Raw genomic sequence first — 18,973 nt, 5'->3', positions numbered from 1 at the left:
ACGATGTTCATGCATTTATGCATATTTTATCCTTGAAATAAGCTATTCTGATTGGTCAATTTAAATAATGGACTCTAAATATCATCCAATCATTTGCTTTACAGTTCGCAAGTAGCAGTTTTTTAAAAATTAATCTACACTGCTAAATTTGTAAATGTACCCTAAACCGGATGAATTTCTCAAATAGACTTGTCCAGCTTCATTTTCAGGAACTGTCCCATTATCAATTTTGGGATATATAGACGAAAATTTGAAGTACCGTATGTTGAGCCTAGTCAGACTGTATGAAATTCTCAGAGGGTAAGGAACTTGGATCAGACTGCCATAATTGTCAGTGTGAGGGGAAGTTGACGTTTACAAGTGTAAATGGTGGTTTAATAGGTAAAATGGGAAAGGTATTTCTATGAGCGTCATTTTATTCTATTATTTTATTTTGTTTTCTGAAGAAAACAGAATGTGGAAAGCTGTAAAAATTGTTGTTTTTTTTTGTTGTTTTTTATTAAACTGATTATATATATCTTCCATTATCACTTCAAATCAAAATTGTTTTATCATACTCTTTCTCCTCACCACAAAAATGATACAATTCTGACTTTGATACAACATTCTAAATTACTGATAGGTCAGCTCAAAGTTTAAACTTTGATATCAAACTATCTCATTGTGTGGTAAAAATATCTCCCTTTGTGGTAATTAAATAAATTCCAAAATACAAAGTCAAGCCAAGATGATGTAATGATGATATCATCATTCAGGTAACCCTTAACACCCTAAATATCTTAAATGGACTTGTACATCTTTCAATCTAGACAAAACCACTCATTATTTTTGATGAAAATTTCAAAATACATTGTACATATAGACTTAATAGCGAAAAGTACAGACTATGATCAGTAGCAAGTATTAGTACCAGCTGATCTTGGTCTACACCGGTCCTATAGTTAGATTTTAGTTGTCATGTGCTGGCTAAGGATTAACTTTGCAATACTGAATGTGTCCTGCAGTTTCCAATTTTGGAATTGTCTTTTTTTCATTTCAGGGGTGTCAAGATGAAAACTTGAAGTTGAATCAAAAAGCAAGTTAATAAAGGCTTGCCAATGGTTTCACTCTGTTGGCAGTCTTTTCAATCTTGGTTCCAGAATTCCAAGGGTTATAACTCGTGTGAAATGATGGCCATATTAGATATTAGATATGATAAGTGTAAAACCATGCAGGCTAGCCTGTAATTTTAATGTCATGCAGTCTGTCAACACTGCTGTTTCCTTGATTGTAAGAATTAAGTTCTCTTATCGATAACACTGTTATCTCATTTAGATATGTAGTTTTCAAAACAATTTCAAGCAAGACAATTCTATTTAATGAAAACTTAATTGACAGAGAAAGTTTCATAATAAGAAATTTTGATTCATATATTCAGACAAAATCGCCAGTGTTTACAATAATATTTGACTTTATGACGAGGCAAGTTCACCAGCACAAATGCGTACACTAAAAATAGGCAGGGACACAATTGCTTAATACCCACTCATCTGCATGTAGGCTAATATTTTACAAAAATATGGCGTTTTTATTCAATTGACCAAAAGGTTATGGCCAATATCCTAAATGACAAGGCAAAAAGTCGTACGACTTAAAGCGGCCTATTTGCGAGAGATTTTCCCCGATTTATCAACAATATAAATCACAGATCTAGCCGCACTATTGACAATTTGGACCTTGTGATATCAGAAATGAAAATCTGTAACAAAAACACTGTTTTATTTTCGTATTTACAGTCAAGTATTTGTACAACGGCACCCTCGTAAACATCGCTTAATCCTAATATGAAAACAAACTTTTGTACAGAAAAAAGAAAATGCCTGATTAATAATAAATATATGTCATCACAACTTCTGAGAAAGTTGTGAGAAAGGTATTGCTCTTTTGACCTAACTTTAAAGCAAAGATGAAAACATAATTACGAACACTTCAAATACTTTTATCAATTTCAAAATGATATTAATGACACTGAGCAAAAAGAGAGCTTTGATCTCGAAAGAACAAGTATTATACAAGTTAACATACAGGCTATTAGCCTGCTCACATTTTGGCCTTTTAAAGCAAGGAGTATTGAAAAGAGGTGGTTATTTGAAATGAATTCTAGGTGCTTCTGATATGCCTTATTTCAGGTAATGGAAGCTCTGGAGTAAACCTGTTGCTGTCCCAAAGAGATACTTCCCCAATTTTAACAATTTAAATCTAAAGCTATGAAGAACAAAACAGATTTTCAATGTCTTGTTTAACTATTGTCTACCAAAAAGATCCATGGAAAATGGACACAGTCTACAAAGATCTTGCATGACGATGCCAAATTCTGCTTTTTCTAACCTCATTCTGCATTTTAGAGAATATAGTTATAAGTATAGAATGAAAATGTTTCGCTATAACAGATCTTCCCTACTTTAATTTTGAAACAGTCCATTAGTTGTTTAAGGGATGTCATGATGTATGAAAATACGAAAAATATGCAACAAACACTAGAAAGCCTATCAGACTGCAGAGATTTGCAGACTGCTGGCTGAGTGACTCTGTACTTGCAAGGATCCAAAGGGATTATAAAAATCCAGTTTTTGAATTCATGAACTTTGACCACACAATAAATCCTACATGAATATTAATAATTTAGAAGTAAACTTTGAGGCAGTTTGAATTGTTTGATAAATTTAAATCATGTTTCTGGCCATGCATAAATATGCATATATTAAGAAATTTTGGACATGTAATGGCGAAATATTGCACTCGATGTGCAAACATGTACATGTTTTTACTACTGCACCTAATACTCAAAACAGTTAAGAAAATGTGTTTAAATTAACATCTTATATCACTTAATTCTATCTATTACTATTGGATGCACAGGCCTGAATGGTTAAGGTGCCAGTCAATTTGTCCCATAGATCATGGATCCGAGCCCTAATGGGGTCATGACCATGTTTGCTCCCTATGACACCAGTATGAGTTATTTCCAGGATGTGTACTCTATAATGAGTGGTTTAAACGATTTACTAGCTGTCTTCACAATAGAGCAAAATAAATCATGTTCAAACTAATATTACTCTATCATCAATATCATTTTTTTGTACACCATAAAATTATATACATGTATATTAGTTGCATGAACATCACATTGCTTTTCTTTTAATAAAATTTAAGACAAAGATAATAATTATATCAAATGATTTTCAATTTTTGATATTTATATAATAAGATAATAAAATATACTAAATCCACTTACATGTACAGATCAAGTAAAAGAAAAATTGAAATGGTAACGATATTATAATTCCTGTTATTTATCACTTTATAGTAATTTCCTCAACTGATTTCCAAATTTCTTTCAAAGCATGCCAGTTTTTTATGCAAAAAAACAATTTCACTGAATAACTTAAACTCATAAGAAAATAAAATGTTAATATAAAATTTTATCACCAATATTTTCTCTAAAAAAAAAGAGCGGAGATTGCTTTTAATATCCAACACCTCAGTGAGCCATCCAATATCTCTGTCAAACATTCATTAATGAATCACCGATTTTTAATTAAAACATTTATTCCACATCACTGATCAAAAACTTTTCAAATTGAAGTGGTCAATATAACAATTAAACCTTTGACTATCTTTGACCTACTGTTGACCAAACGTGAAAAATCGCTGACCCGTGTCTTTAGACATGATATATTATACTAAATGTGATATCGTCACCCATATTTTGACATCCCTATTGACAGTTTTGACAATAGGCGGTCATAAAATTTCACTGTTTACATAACAGGACTCGTAACTTGTTAATTGTTCGAGCTTTTTGTTTTGATTTGATAACTTGACGTTAATTAATCACGGAATAGTTTGTTATAAATATTTATATATTTATTTGAGAATTATCTACATGTATATAGTTACAATAAGAAATTCAAATACTAAAGAATACTAGACAACTCTGGACCATTGAATAAAGCCATTATACTTATATAAAAGAGTTACCTTTAAAGGGGCGTATAATAAATTTCATAATGAGACAAAAAATTTGCACATCATCTTTGCTTTGACATAGCAATAACAACAAGACAAAAATTATGTGAATTGAAATTTAGATATTCCTTCAGACCTTTAATTACACTACAAAAATGGTAAGAAAATAAAATACATGTATATTAAAATATTTCACGAATTGAAAAAAAGACTGTGCAATTTAAATGTATAATGTTATAAAACATCGATAAAAAAATTATTTGATTGTAAAATACATTGCTGTAATATTATAGATGACTTTGGTTGTGATGAATGCCCGGTAAAGAGGTTAACATACTATCTTCAAGTTATACTAATTGATTTATAAGGATGTTGACATTGAATGATGGTTAAATTAATATCAAAAATGTTTTAAATTTAGCCTCCAATAATTGGCCAAGTGATTATGACCGGAGATCAAGTTTGCTTAAACTGAGGCCTCCATGGCCATATGGTTACATGGGAAGACCAATTTTGCTTAAACTGGGGCCTCCATGGCCATGTCAAGTTACATGGGAAGACCAATTTTGCTTAAACTGAGGCCTCCATGGCCGTGTGGTTATGATGGAAGACCAAATTTGCTTTAACTGAGGCCTCCATGGCCATGTGGTTACATGGGGAGATCAAATTTGCTTCAACTGAGGCCTCCATGGCTGTGTAGTTATGGTGGGAGACCAAGTTTGCTTGTGGACATGTGGTTAAGGTGGGAAATCAAATTTGCTTAAACTGAGGCCTCCATAGCTGTGCGGTTACGTGGGGAGATCAAACTTGCTTAAACTGAGGCCACCGAGTCATTATGGTGGAAATTGCTTAACAAAAGCCCTTGTGGACGGGTGGTGACAGTGGCAATCCGAAACAGACTCATGCCTCGATGGCCCAGTGGTTATGGTTGGACTTCATTTAATTCCTATAATATTATGTTTGTTTGTTTGTTCCTTTCATTTTACGCCTTTTCCCAACAGTATTTAAGTCATATAGGCGGGTAGTTTCCTAACCATCGTTCCTGGAGAGTTACACCAGTACTAGACTACCTTCCTCCGTGCTAAACTACCAAAGCATCTCCCGGGGATCGAACCAAAGCCAGAGACTCAGGTAACTGAATTAAAAGTTATCGACTCTAACCCCTCGACCACGGAGGCGGTTCCTATAATGTTATGAAATGTACAACTATGTCTTAATCCTCTGTAACACCATCACATAAAAATCTCAGCCCTTGAAAGTTTTTAACTTCTTTTTTCAGCACAATTCGTCAGAGTATACCCAGTCACTATATTCAGTCTCCTGTATATATTAGCTTGGGGAGGGTCAAACTTATCCTTCCTTGTAACCAAAGCAAAGTCAATTAGTTATTACCATTGGGATGTCATGGATTAAACGTCTTAAATGATAACTATCTTAATATAAGGTATTTATTATTTTGATGTAAGAAAATAAACAGGGCAATCCTTGCAGGTCATGTTTTCATAAATTGCCAAATAATCTATTGAATTTAAAGCTAATTACCCCAGGGATATTGTAACTGTTAGTCAACAAACAACCTTAAACTAATTGTGAAAATATTGTGACTTCCTTTAAAGGAAGAAACTTTTGATAAATAAAGAAATGAGGATATAAAGAGCTTATAATATGACCTTTTTTATAGAATGAGATATCATGCAAGAATCTAAGGTTTATTTTAGATAGAGGCAAGATATAGGTTGCCCGGCAAATTCATGTCGGACATTTAAGTCGGTGGATCAAGGTTCAAGTCCCAGTAAGACAGCCGGTGCAATCAGCATTTGGCTCCTAAAATTTATATGGGCTGTGGTGGTATTAATACACTTGCAAATCTCCTGATACTGTTAATTTACTGTGGAATTCATTGTTTAAGGACATTAATTTCTATAAATAAATCTATAATCAAATTCATTGTCTTAGGACATTTATTTCTATAGATAAATCTATTATCAATGTGTAGTTTCTTATCATAATCAAACTTTTAATTAATTAATGACCATATTTTAAACCCATTCATATATCTAATGGTTAAATCAAACATAAGCATAATGTATGGTAAAGGCAACTGTTAATTTTCACAATTACCTGATAGGAAATAGATTGTTATCAGAGTATTGGCCTACAACTACAGGCAATGAAACACTATGCTCAATTAAACTATTATTTGTTTGCAACTTCCTAAATTTACTTTGTTCTTTTGTTTGTTATTTTAATTTCATTGGATAAATTATCCAGTAAACATATTTTGATATTTTTTGTTCATTTTAGGCCTTAGCGAAAAAAATACACTGACAAACTTACAGAAAAATACATACTTTAGAAATTTAAAAAGTTACAACTTTGCAATATATTTGTTATATATTTATTGATTTAAAACTGACTTATTTTTAATATTTCAGCATATTCTACCCATTTTTTTTTAAAGAAGACATTAAAATTAACATTCATTAGACGCCTTAACTAACATCTTTTAAATTACAAAATATATATAATGCTTTTCAAATAATACTTTATTATCTACCAATGAAGCTAAACAAGGTTTATGCAGCCTGCATTTTATCTCAGAATCTACATTAAATATCTTTTGAATTACAAAATAATTTACCTTGGATGTGCAGAAACTATCATACATTAAATGCAAATTATATTTTATAATTCATTTTTATCAGATTTTGGTATGAAGTATCTATTTCATATTTGTAGCGTAATAAATTTTGTGAAGATCGATATAAAATTTTGTGAAGATCATCTTTTGACACTCTAAAATCCAAATATACCTTGAAGTTTGACCTGATTGCAGGTACTTAACAGTAAAACTTAAATTTCAGTTTCTTGATGTAATATTTGTTTTCATTTTGAAGAATTTATTATGTTTATAGGTTTCTTTTGACTACAACATATGGCTTCAACAACACATTATAAACATATGTACATACTCCAAAGATAAAAGTTCATTCATATCAATACATTGATACAGTTTTTGCTAAATATTTTAGTTTGATGTTGAAAAAACTTTTGGTTGACTATCTATATAATTAATGAAATTAAGTTTAACAAAGAGGTTACAATTCAAATACAGCCTTGTGATTGGTTAATCCTTTTTTGAAAATCAACCAATCAAGTAATAGGAATATCCTATGTTTCAAACTACTTATAGAATGCCATCCAGAAAAATTTCAATGAAGATGTTAATAATAATGATGATTTCAATAATGATAATTATAATGATGATTGATTACATCATATAAACATTTTCAAAAATTTATTTAAAACTCACTAACCTATTTTTGTGCTTGTAGGGTCCCATGTTTCAATAGCATCATCCAACTGAAAATAAACAAAAGAAATAAATAAAAGTAGTTTAGATTAATTAATTTTAGCTTAAACAATAAACTTGAAGCTTTGGCTTGATTGTGACCTGTGGAACAAGTCACGGCAATCAATATTAATCACTTTCAAGCCCACTTGCTGCAATGTTAACCAGTACTGGTGCCATAACAAGTAACCATGGTTGTCAGGTTGTGGCACAAGTAGGGCTCAAACCAACAAGGCCACCATGCCTTCCCCTTGGAGTAGAAGTATACACAGATTTCATTATATACCAGTTTCCTTGCAGCATCAAGTCTTTTTATTTACTTTGGATTCCATTAGTGGTTGAAGTTAAATTTTGACTATCAACATAGTACCAGTATATCAATCAGTTGTGAAAAGTTATTTGACACAGTTACTGTATTTACTTGCTAATTTAATGGATCAGTCATTTCAACAGTTTGGTCTAAATTTTTTGTACAATTTTGATTATTTGCATTCATGCTAACAGACAGACTAACAATAAATAATTAAGTTTCACATCTGCTAATTTAGTTTATACAAATTTATTTTAGTTTGATTGTGTTGGAAGCTATAACACTCTTGAATCTGATCCTGCAATGAATGTGTTTCTTGCTCAAGGAAACAACTGCTTGCCCCTAACAGGGTTTGAACACACACAGTTAGCAATCCTTAGATTTCTTATAGTCCGATGTGTTACCACTCAGCCACCCTGCCTTTTGTTGGTTATGTGATCATAAGCTATATGTCTTCTAAGCTATATGGCAAAAGACTAAAACAAAAATCAATTTCAATTTTATTACACACACACAGGGGGGGAACATTACTCACATAGATCTAATGGGACAAAAAATAATCACAAAATTGCTGTAAAAACGGCTCATACAATTTCATTACAAATTATTGATTTAATATATTGACCTATTTGACACCTGATTACATCACTCACATATTAAATTCTCATTAACCACTGGCCAGTAAAACAAAATTAGAAATATGTTTCCATATGATTAGGCAATATTTTTCAAACCATTTCCTAACAAAGATATGAGTGTGAACTGCAATGCATTATCTAAATGGGAAAATTAAATGCCGATTTACTGATGAAATCAAATTTTAACGTTCTATGCTGCAGCCAAATAACTTCAAGCAGTTATAATGTTCTCAGCAACAGAACACAATGGCCCCCTTGGCTGAGTGGTTCAGGTCACTGCCTTCAAATTCCTAATGCCCCTTACTGCTGTGGGTTGGAATTCCACAAGGGAGTTTGGATATTTCATATCATATATGAGGAAGCTATCCTTTTTTTTTTATTAAATTCTACAAAATCATGTCCAATTTGTCCAAAGAGATATGTAAGTTTTTGCTCAAGAAATCAATATTACATATGCACCCACTTTTAATCCATGAGAGGAGCTGACACCTTAACCATTAAGCCGGCATTCCCCTTAAACTTTTAGCCTGCTGGCGGCAAAATATTCTTTGCTATGCGACCAGTGCAGACCCTTATTAGATATCGTCTGTACTGTTCACTACTGACCATCATAGTAAGACAGCACTGATCATGGTCTACACTGTACACTACTCTCAATCAGCACATACTTTCAAATATACCTTAAAATCATGAACCATATTTTGTCCAATTTGAAAGATGGGCAAGTCTATTTAAAGGGACTCCACTGAGGTTTAAAAGCCTTAAAACATAACATTTGAGTTTCTTACATAAATAAGCTGGGGCACTTTAAACAGAAACATATGCAAAGATTGTTAAGAAATATACTTTGAAATAAATTGAAAATCGTATTTTTATGCTTTTCTTAGCTAGATTTGAGTGAAAAGCGTTTAAACGCTTTTCATTTTGGGTCATTTTTTTACAATTTGAATAATTATTCCGGAAAAACTAAGTGCGCAAATGATCTGAAATGTTGCACAAAGATTAGTGGTCTAAACCCACATCATATGGGACATTTATCTGGAAAAAAATATTTTCAGTACCATCATGTCAAAAAACGTCAGTGGAGTCCCTTTAACATGGTAAGAGTTAATGATTTCTTTTGTTAAACAAAACAGAAAAAAGCAGTACAATAAAGAGTTTATCTATTAACCCATGTACTTACGCTTTTACTTTTCGAAAGTCTTCGTTTCTCTTTTTCGGGAGAACCATTTTTCTCGGAACTACTTTTATTCCGACTAAACCTTCGCACAAGTCTACTTTGCATTTTCGTAATTGTTTCCTGACTAATCCATCGTTAAAATAATTCAGCAATGTAATGCTCCGAGCTATATCATTCAAAGTATTTCACTAAATTAAATATCCGATCAAATTCATCAATATAACTTGAACATCAGTTTCGCAGCTTTAAAACTTTATGTAAGTTTTTTTTTCACCCATCTTGTGAAAGTTTTCAAAGAGTATTCCTCAAGATTTTGTATTCAAAATAAAGTTTACATCTCTTTATTGTATTCAATTACATGTCAAATTTGTCAGAATGCACAAAGTTCAACACCTTGGTGATAATCCTATACCAAAATCAAGTAAAAGTATCCAACACTGGTCGTGCAATATACATCTCCAACAAAACCGGGATGCATGTGAGAGGGAACACCTGTGTTTTTAAAACAAGAGCGATCAGTAATCACATGTGTCGCCTCATGATGGCCAATTTCATGTTGGGACAAATTTTGTGACAGACTGACAGACAGTGCACAACTAGACTTGGTACTGATCATTCCTGTAAAGTTTGGATAAAATTGCACCAGTAGTTTATGAGGAGTAGTCCAGACAAGCTTTTGCGTATCTGGCAACACACAGAAAAAAACCACCTTTTTATTAAAGGGCCATAACTCGGCCAAAAATCATTCAACCGGGAAACCCCTGCAATATGCGCAAGGACTTGAGCTACAGTTCAATCCTGTAAAGTTTCATTGAAATTGCATGAGTGGTATAAGAGAAGTAGTCCGGACAAACTTTAAAAATAAAAATTATTAAAGGGCCATAACTCTGATAAAATCATTGAACCGGAAAATGCTGACAATATGCACCACTAGACTTGGTACTGATCATTCCTGTAAAGTTTAGATAAAATTGCACCAGTAGTTTATGAGGAGTAGTCCAGACAAGATTTTGATTATCTGGCAACACACAGAAAAAAAACACCTTTTTATCAAAGAGCCATAACTCGGCCAAAAATCATTCAACCGGGAAACCCCTGCAATATGCGCAAGGACTTGAGCTACAGTTCAATCCTGTAAAGTTTCATTGAAATTGCATGAGTGGTATAAGAGAAGTAGTCCGGACAAACTTTAAAAATAAAAATTATTAAAGGGCCATAACTCTGACAAAAATCATTGAACCGGAAAATGCTGACAATATGCACAACTAGACTTGGTACTGATCATTCCTGTAAAGTTTGGATGAAATTGCACCAGTAGTTTATGAGGAGTAGTCCGGACAAGCTTTTGTGTATCTGGCAACACACAGAAAAATAAACCTTTTTATCAAAGGGCCATAACTCGGCCAAAAATCATTCAACCGGAAAACCCCTGCAATATGCGCAAGGACTTGAGCTACAGATTAATCCTGTAAAGTTTCATTGAAATTGCATTAGTGGTATAAGAGAAGTAGTCCGGACAAACTTTAAAATTAAAAATTATCAAAGAGCCATAACTCTGACAAAAATTATTGAACCGGAAAATGCTGACAATATGCACAACTAGACTTGGTACTGATCATTCCTGTAAAGTTTGGATGAAATTGCACCAGTAGTTTATGAGGAGTAGTCCGGACAAGTTTTGTGACGGACGGACGGACAGACAGACAGACAGACGACGGAGAAGTGATCCCTATATGTCGCCACTACTCCGTAGAGGCGACACAAAAACCACGTAGATAATACAAACGTAGTGACACAATTTGACAACACTTAAAAGTTCTCGATTCAACGGATCAAAACGGAACACAGTATATCAAATAAATTGGCAATCATCGCGAAAACTTTTCCAACTTCAGCACTAACAATAAAATGTTTCAACTCGATTCTACCTGAAATAATTTGAAACCTTTTATATTGACACAAGTACATTGTTATCATAATTATAAAAAAAAAATATTAAATTATCTCGATTAAAGTAACAGTAACGTAACACTTTGCCAACAAAATCGAGATTTTAGATACTTCCGCAAATAGTGAGTAAGAATATTTAACCAATTTCCTCATCGGTAAACCTAAATCAATTACTAACCTGTCAATAATCACCCACTTTATACGATTAAACAGCCACTGTACCAATATCAAATATTCGGAGAATCTTGCAAAAATCTCTTGATAATAGATATACAGTTATTATGTTAATATCAACATCATTATCAATTACTCTAGATATTGTAACCAAAGAAATTTGCTCATATCTATTCTGAAGTGGTTTCAAGAGATTTAAGTAATTCAGAACTATTAGGATGATCAATTGTTTTCGATCAAAAATGTAAATTATCTTATTAGTTATCATTTATTATCAGTTGTTGTTGTACCATATACTGTGTGGCTTCTAATTGAATCAATTTAAGTTTTTTTTTTCAAAAACAGGAAATTTATTTATCATATCTGACACAATGATATTCACACATTCTGGTAAACACAAATGTTTAAAACGATCAGAATAAACATATATATTGAACACTTAATTCGGTGGACAATATCATGAATACTATCTTAGTTGATGATAATATGAACACTTCCAACAGAGAAAATCAAAAACACTACCTTAGTTAACAAATAATAATACAAACACTACCCTAGCAGATAATATCACAAACACCACATTAGAAGACATTATCTTAAATACTACATTAGTAGACAGTATCATGAACACAATCAATAAACAATATCATGAACGCCACCAATGAAAAATATCATGAACACTACCAATGAAAAATATCATGAACACTACCGATGAAAAATATCATGAACACTACCTTAGAAGGGAATATCAGCAGCCATTATATCATGAACTCTATCAGTAGGCAATAAAATGAACACCACCAGTCTCAAAGATCATAAACACAACCAGTCATCAGCAGGCAAATTACCATAAAAGCCACCAATCTCCAACATCATGAACACTATCAGGGGGCAATTAAAATGAACACCACTGGTCTCCAATATCATTAACACAACCAGTCATGAAAACCACTATTATCCAATATCATGAACACTATCAGTGGGCAATATTATAAACAACAACATTCTTCAATTTCATTAAGACTACCAGACTACATTCAATATCATGAGCGCCACCAGTGTTCAATATTATGAACACAACCAGTTTCCAATATTATGAACACTTTATATCACTACTTTGGTAGACAATATCTTTATCTCCTTATCAGGGGGTTGCACTGCCATCCATTTTAATGAGCACTTCCTTAGAAGGCAATATCATGAACACTATCAGTAGGAAAGATCATGAACACTATCAGTAGGCAATATCATGAACACTATCAGTAGGCAATATCATAAACACTATCAGTAGGCAATATCATGAACACCATCAGTTAGCAATATCAAAAACACTATCAGTAGGCAATATCATGAACACCATCAGTAGGCAATATCATAAACACTATCAGTAGGCAATATCATGAACACCATCAGTTAGCAATATCATGAACACTATCAGTAGGCAATATCATGAACACTATCAGCAGGCAATATCATACACACTATCAGTAGGCAATATCATGAACACTTCCTTAGTAAGCAATACCATGAACACTATCAGTGAGCAATAACATGAACACTTTCGGTAAGCAATATCATGAACACTATTGGTAGGCAATATCATGAACACTATCGGTAGGCAATATCATGAACACTATCGACAGACAATATCATATACACTATCGGTAAGCAATATCATGAACACTTCCTTAGGCAGACAATAACATGAACACTATCGGTAGGCAATATCATGAACACCATCAGCAGGCAATATCATGAACACTTCCTTAGTAAGCAATACCATGAACACTATCAGTTAGCAATAACATGAACACTTTCGGTAAGCAATATCATGAACACTATTGGTAGGCAATATCATGAACACTATCGGTAGGCAATATCATGAACACTATCGACAGACAATATCATATACACTATCGGTAAGCAATATCATGAACACTTCCTTAGGCAGACAATAACATGAACATTATCGGTAGGCAATTTTATAAACACTATCTGCATACAATATCATGAACACTATCAGTAGGCAATATCATGAACACCATCAGTAGGCAATATCATGAACACTTCCTTAGTAAGCAATACCATGAACACTATCAGTAGGAAATATCATGAACACCATCAGTAGGCAATATCATGAACACCATCAGTAGGCAATATCATGAACACCATCAGCAGGCAATACCATGAACACTATTTTCTGTAATACTATGAACACTATTAGTCTCAAATAATCACTATCAAAAATCAATAATGTACACTTCCAATAAACTTTTACATAAGAAACACCAAAAAAAAAAATTTAAGTACGATCGAAACATCAAAAAAAAATACTTAACATTTATAGTACAACAAAACCCTTCAAACTATCCTAAATTCCATTTTGAACTTTTCAAATTTTTCATTTTAAAGAAAACAGATTTCAATATGCATTTATAATTGTTATAAAATTAATTGAGAATCCAACAGTATAATTTTATCAAATATTTGTGGTAAAAATGAACGAAATGTTCAAATAAAAGATTTCGGATAATACCACAGCTGTCAATACTTGTTTTCATAAAATAAATACCTTTTTCTACATTCATGTCACACTACGTCTATCTAATAACAAAATCTTACGAAATCCATTGATGTTTCTATAACGCTTTCGTTAAAATGTTCTTTCTGTCAATTGAAGTGAAAAATGTTCATAATTACGTTAATTTAATATTGCAATCCTCATGTATACTGATACGATCATTTTTTTTTTTTCTTTTTCACAACGAAAAATGTTGATAAAGTAACTGAAAAACACAAAAAGAATATCAAAATTTGCTGTCTGACTTCAAGACTTAAAACTTAACCAAATTAAACTGGAAGTACATGAATACAAACAAAATGAAATAAATCCACAAGTCTTGCAAAAAGTTTAAGAATTTTTTTTTAAATTTATCTTTCCCCAAAAAATTGGCCAAAAAATTTTTTTTTTTTCCTTAAAAATTTTTTTCCCTTTTTTTTATACCATAGTCCAAAAAATTTTTATTTACGTTAACACCCTAATTTAATAAATTTAAACCACTTTTAAAAACTCCCTGCCCTTTTTAAAGGGATCTGGGAAATCTTTCCCAGTTTTTTCATCCAAAAATTTTTTTTTACACAACCATAAAAAAAAATTAAACAACTTTCCTTAAAAGTTGACAAATTTAAGAAAACATCACTGCAGTATAATAGTCACTTAGTTACAGCATCGAATTTCCAACAAAAGATTTATGTCATAATTTAAGTAAAAGTCAAATGAACGAGACTGTTTCAGTGAAGCATTTACTTTTATTAACTGGTTAAATTATTTACATAACCGAAAATAAGTCAGGCCTGCATCAAAACTGCCGATTCAAAATTTTATATTATACATTGTTTTGGAGGGAATTTATCTCTTTCTGATTGACACTCAAGGTTTTAGTATTTATAATTTTAGTCATATAAAATACAATTGTTTTCCACATTAAGTTTATACACAAACATACTACATGAAATTTTGCATATAATTTTTTTCCTCGAAATTTTACAACTTGTTTAACTTTTAAATTATTTTTTTACCTACTACATGTAACTTTAAGGAATGATAATAACTTCCTGATTTGAACATGAAAACCAAACTGCAATGGAACTGCAGAGACTATAGAGTCCAGTAAGACTGTATGGATGTGCAGGCTGACTTTCTGTTTTGTTTGGTTTTTACGGTGCACCAACACAATTCAGGTCATATGGTGCCGAAACAGGAAAGATGATTTATGGCTAAACTCGGGTGTTACAAACTTGAAGCAACACCAGGGATCAAAACCAATGCACCTGTAGGAGCTTAGGGATGCATAGAATCCAGTTATTCAAACCATGATTTAGTTGCCTCTTACTATTATGCATTTAACAATTTAACATTGGCTGCAATTTTGATGCCCCAACCAATAAAGGCAGCCCCTCAGCCACAAAGGGGACAGGCTGTTCTGGCTCATTACTAGTGATATAACATTGTCCATAGTTTCTTTAATGAACTTTTCCAAATCCAAAGAACGCCAGGTCCATTTAACAAAATAAAGGGTGACAAAGACTAAACTGGGGTGACAGCAGACAACAGGTTTGACTGTAGATTTGATAAGTACATCAGTCAGATTACCGTCGTAAATACAAAATTGGGGAAATCATTCAAACACATTCATGCTATAAATAAGCAGCAAAATAAGTCATTAAAGTGTTTGATCAGGCAATTTTCAAACAATCCCACTCTACAGTTAAAATAAAACCTTCACTCTGAAAAAATACTAGCAGCTGCAGTGCGAAAAAACAACAACAAGGAAAACAACAAAAATAAAGGTATGGTTTGATATGAATTTCAAGAAATGACATAAAATATGATATTAATATTGTATAACAAATTACTAAAATTGTATCATGATATGGATATTTTACACCATATTTTATATCAAAATAGGATATTTTTTGCTTGAAATGTGGATATATATTAACTCTAAAATCATATTATCATATTCATTACCTTGTTTGTAAATTTGTTGGGAAGACTGACACTGTTAAGGTAAGGCGGGTCATTTCCAGCTTTAAAGTAAAGTAAGTTCAGGACTGTTCTTTCTTGCATTATTTAAGGCACATTTTGCAGGCATCACAGCGACTTTAATGTTTACAACTTTTAAATACTGTTTGCCTATTACATAAAGACACCGCAATAGCCTTTTCCTTTTAAATACAGTTTGCCTATTGCTTAAAGCCCATTATTACTCATTAATGCTCTCAAAACCTTTTATTTTGGGTATCTTGTTTCCAAAAATACTCATTTGCCATATCAATGAATTATCTTTCACTTCATTTTCTCTTTTGGCAATTGTGAATGGAAGTAAATACTACTTTGTTTACAGTTTGCTACTGTTACTGTACAATAAGCACAACTTTCTTCCATAGCTAAACAACTAACATGGTCTTAATCAATTATTAAAACATAACTAAACACATGTTTGACATTTCTAAATAATTAGAAAACATGGATTTCTGAGGTATATTCTGAGATATATTCTGCCTTTAATACAGCCCTGTCTGTAAACTTTTTAAAAACCCCTTTTTTGGACTTTGAAACATAGCTCTTTACAAAAACTAACAGAACTTAAATTTAACTTTTGATTGCTTTTTTTTTCCATTCCCCTAATACTTCTTTAAAGAAAAACCTTTTGGGTTTACCCCCCCTTTCACACTGAAAAAGGGAACACCTTTTGACAACTTTCCCTGCTATTTTAAATTTAAAAAATCCCTTTTTTCCCGGGCCAAAAGGAAACTTTTTTGGTGTTTTCCCTTTATTTCCCCTTTTCATGGGGAAAAAGCTTTTAGGGTTTTCCCGTTTTAAACTTCTAAAAGGGACCATTTTCCGGTTTTTCCCGGTAAATTTTACCCAAGGGACAGCTTTTTAGTGTTTTTCGCCTGTTTAAAATTTTTCATAAGGGAACATTGGGGGAAGGTTTTTTGTCTGGTTTTAAATTTTCATAGGGTATTTATTTTTGGGTTTTTTGGGCCCGTTTTAAACTTTCATGGGGAAAACCCTTTTTTAAGTTTTTTTGCCTAGGTTTAAATTTTTCCCCCTTTAGGGGTTTTTTTTTGAGTGTTTTTTCCTGATAACCCCCAAAAGGGGAAACACATTAGGGTCTTGCCTTCTTTTTGTCCCCGCACAAAAATTTTTTAATTTTTTTACTTTAACACAAATTTTGCTAACAAACATTTTTATGCAATACAGCTTTTTTTTTTTCTGCCCCGTATTTTTGCATCAACAGTTTGGATTTGTAGGCAGGATTAAAGCCATAAAACAGCAAAAAATTCTCTTATTGGGTTCAAAAAAATAAATCTGATTGTTACGGCTCCTTTTCTGATTATTCCCCATTGGGCATATGTATGGGTTAAAACTACGAACAATTTTTTTCCGGCATAGGGTAACAGAAACAAACCTGTCTGATAGGCATCTTTCTTCCATATCTAACACAAGGAGCATTACATCTGTTATGTACAAATAATATTTACCCACATAAGTATAAGATTTTCAGAAAGCAGAAGTCAAAAAAAAAAAAAAAATTTAAATAAAAAAAAAAAAAAAAAAAAAAAAAAAAAAATTGTTTTTTTTATTTCAAACTAAAATCAATAACACAAAAAAGATATGCTTAATCTAGTTTAATCGTTTAAACTAAAATCAGTTTGAAGAGTTTTGCTTTTATTATGTTGCGATCACTATAAAAACTAACAACCATTCATAAAACACCTTGCCCCGATTGACACAGAAACAACATTTTTGCGAGTATATTACATGATTATTAGGCGTACAAAAATACAAAAATCTTCAGTATAGTAAACTTTGTGACGGGCCAGTTGATAAAAGGTGGTAAAAGTTTTAGTATCAACATAATGATAATGTATATTTTGCATCTTTGTAACAAAATTCGGTTGCTTGAATTTTTTACGGGTAACTGAAAAATTTTAATGACCTTTAAAAAACTTATTATCAAGTTAAGTATTACTTTTAATAACTCATCACACTTTATGAGAAATAACTTATATCGGATTTTTTGTGAACTTTCATATAAAAAAGCATCTTCTGGAGAAAGAAAATTTATGATTTTTTACACATAAAAAATGAATAAAAAAAGACATACAGAAACATCTGTTCAGTAAAGATTGAAAAGACTATTTGTATAAAAAAATCGTGCATTTCATTAATTTTTTACAAATATTTTTTATGCCTTTAATTTTGCCTTGCTTGCTATATAAGAGGAAAATATTTAGAAAAAAAAGTATTTTTTTTTATTATTTAAATACATGTACCTCAAGATGTTTTATATTATGTTTGCAGTATCCTGTATCTGTATATAAACTAATTCATATCAGTTATGTAACAGTTGGTGTACTGGTGCCCCAATGCATACAGACGTTTTTCTCAAAGTTATATAACTGCCAAAAATGTTACATTTCCAAACAATCAACTGGAATCATTTTGGTAACAGACATATTGTTGTTTCACAAAATCATTGTAGACAAAACATGTGCTCAATCATATGTGTTGGGCCTTTAACTATTTAAGGACCTAGCATATAAATGTACTTCTTCCTGACTAATCCAATGAATCAGTATCAATAACAAAAAAGAATATGATATAAACCTAATTATTATGTTTACTTTAACCCTTAACACCCTAAATATCTTAAATGTACTTGACCATCTTTCAATATGGACAAAACCATTCATCAGTGTTAAGAAAAATTCCAACATATGTACTGTAACAGTGCAGACCATGATCAAATGGCAACCATTGTGCCGAGCACCATTGTGCTGGCTGATAT

The 18,973-nt window shown here is 31.9% G+C and overlaps 1 protein-coding gene across 1 annotated transcript in view; it reads right to left on the bottom strand.

Moving 5' to 3' along the window:
• The window catches only part of LOC132745031 (uncharacterized), a gene marked incomplete at its 3' end in the record, with an annotated part of 72,326 nt that overhangs the window by 22,456 nt on the left and 30,897 nt on the right, over positions 1-18,973 (bottom strand). The window contains exon 5 of the mRNA XM_060733866.1: positions 7,326-7,371. Within this exon, the coding sequence (XP_060589849.1) occupies positions 7,326-7,371 (46 nt within the window). The remainder of the gene's footprint in view (positions 1-7,325; positions 7,372-18,973) is intronic.

Source organism: Ruditapes philippinarum, unplaced genomic scaffold (genome assembly GCF_026571515.1).
Source record: "Ruditapes philippinarum isolate M1 unplaced genomic scaffold, ASM2657151v2 ctg1553_1_1_1_1, whole genome shotgun sequence".
Taxonomy (NCBI): Eukaryota; Metazoa; Mollusca; class Bivalvia; order Venerida; family Veneridae; genus Ruditapes; species Ruditapes philippinarum.
The sequence above is the reverse complement of the archived record's forward strand: the minus strand, read 5'-3'. Positions and strand labels throughout refer to the sequence as shown.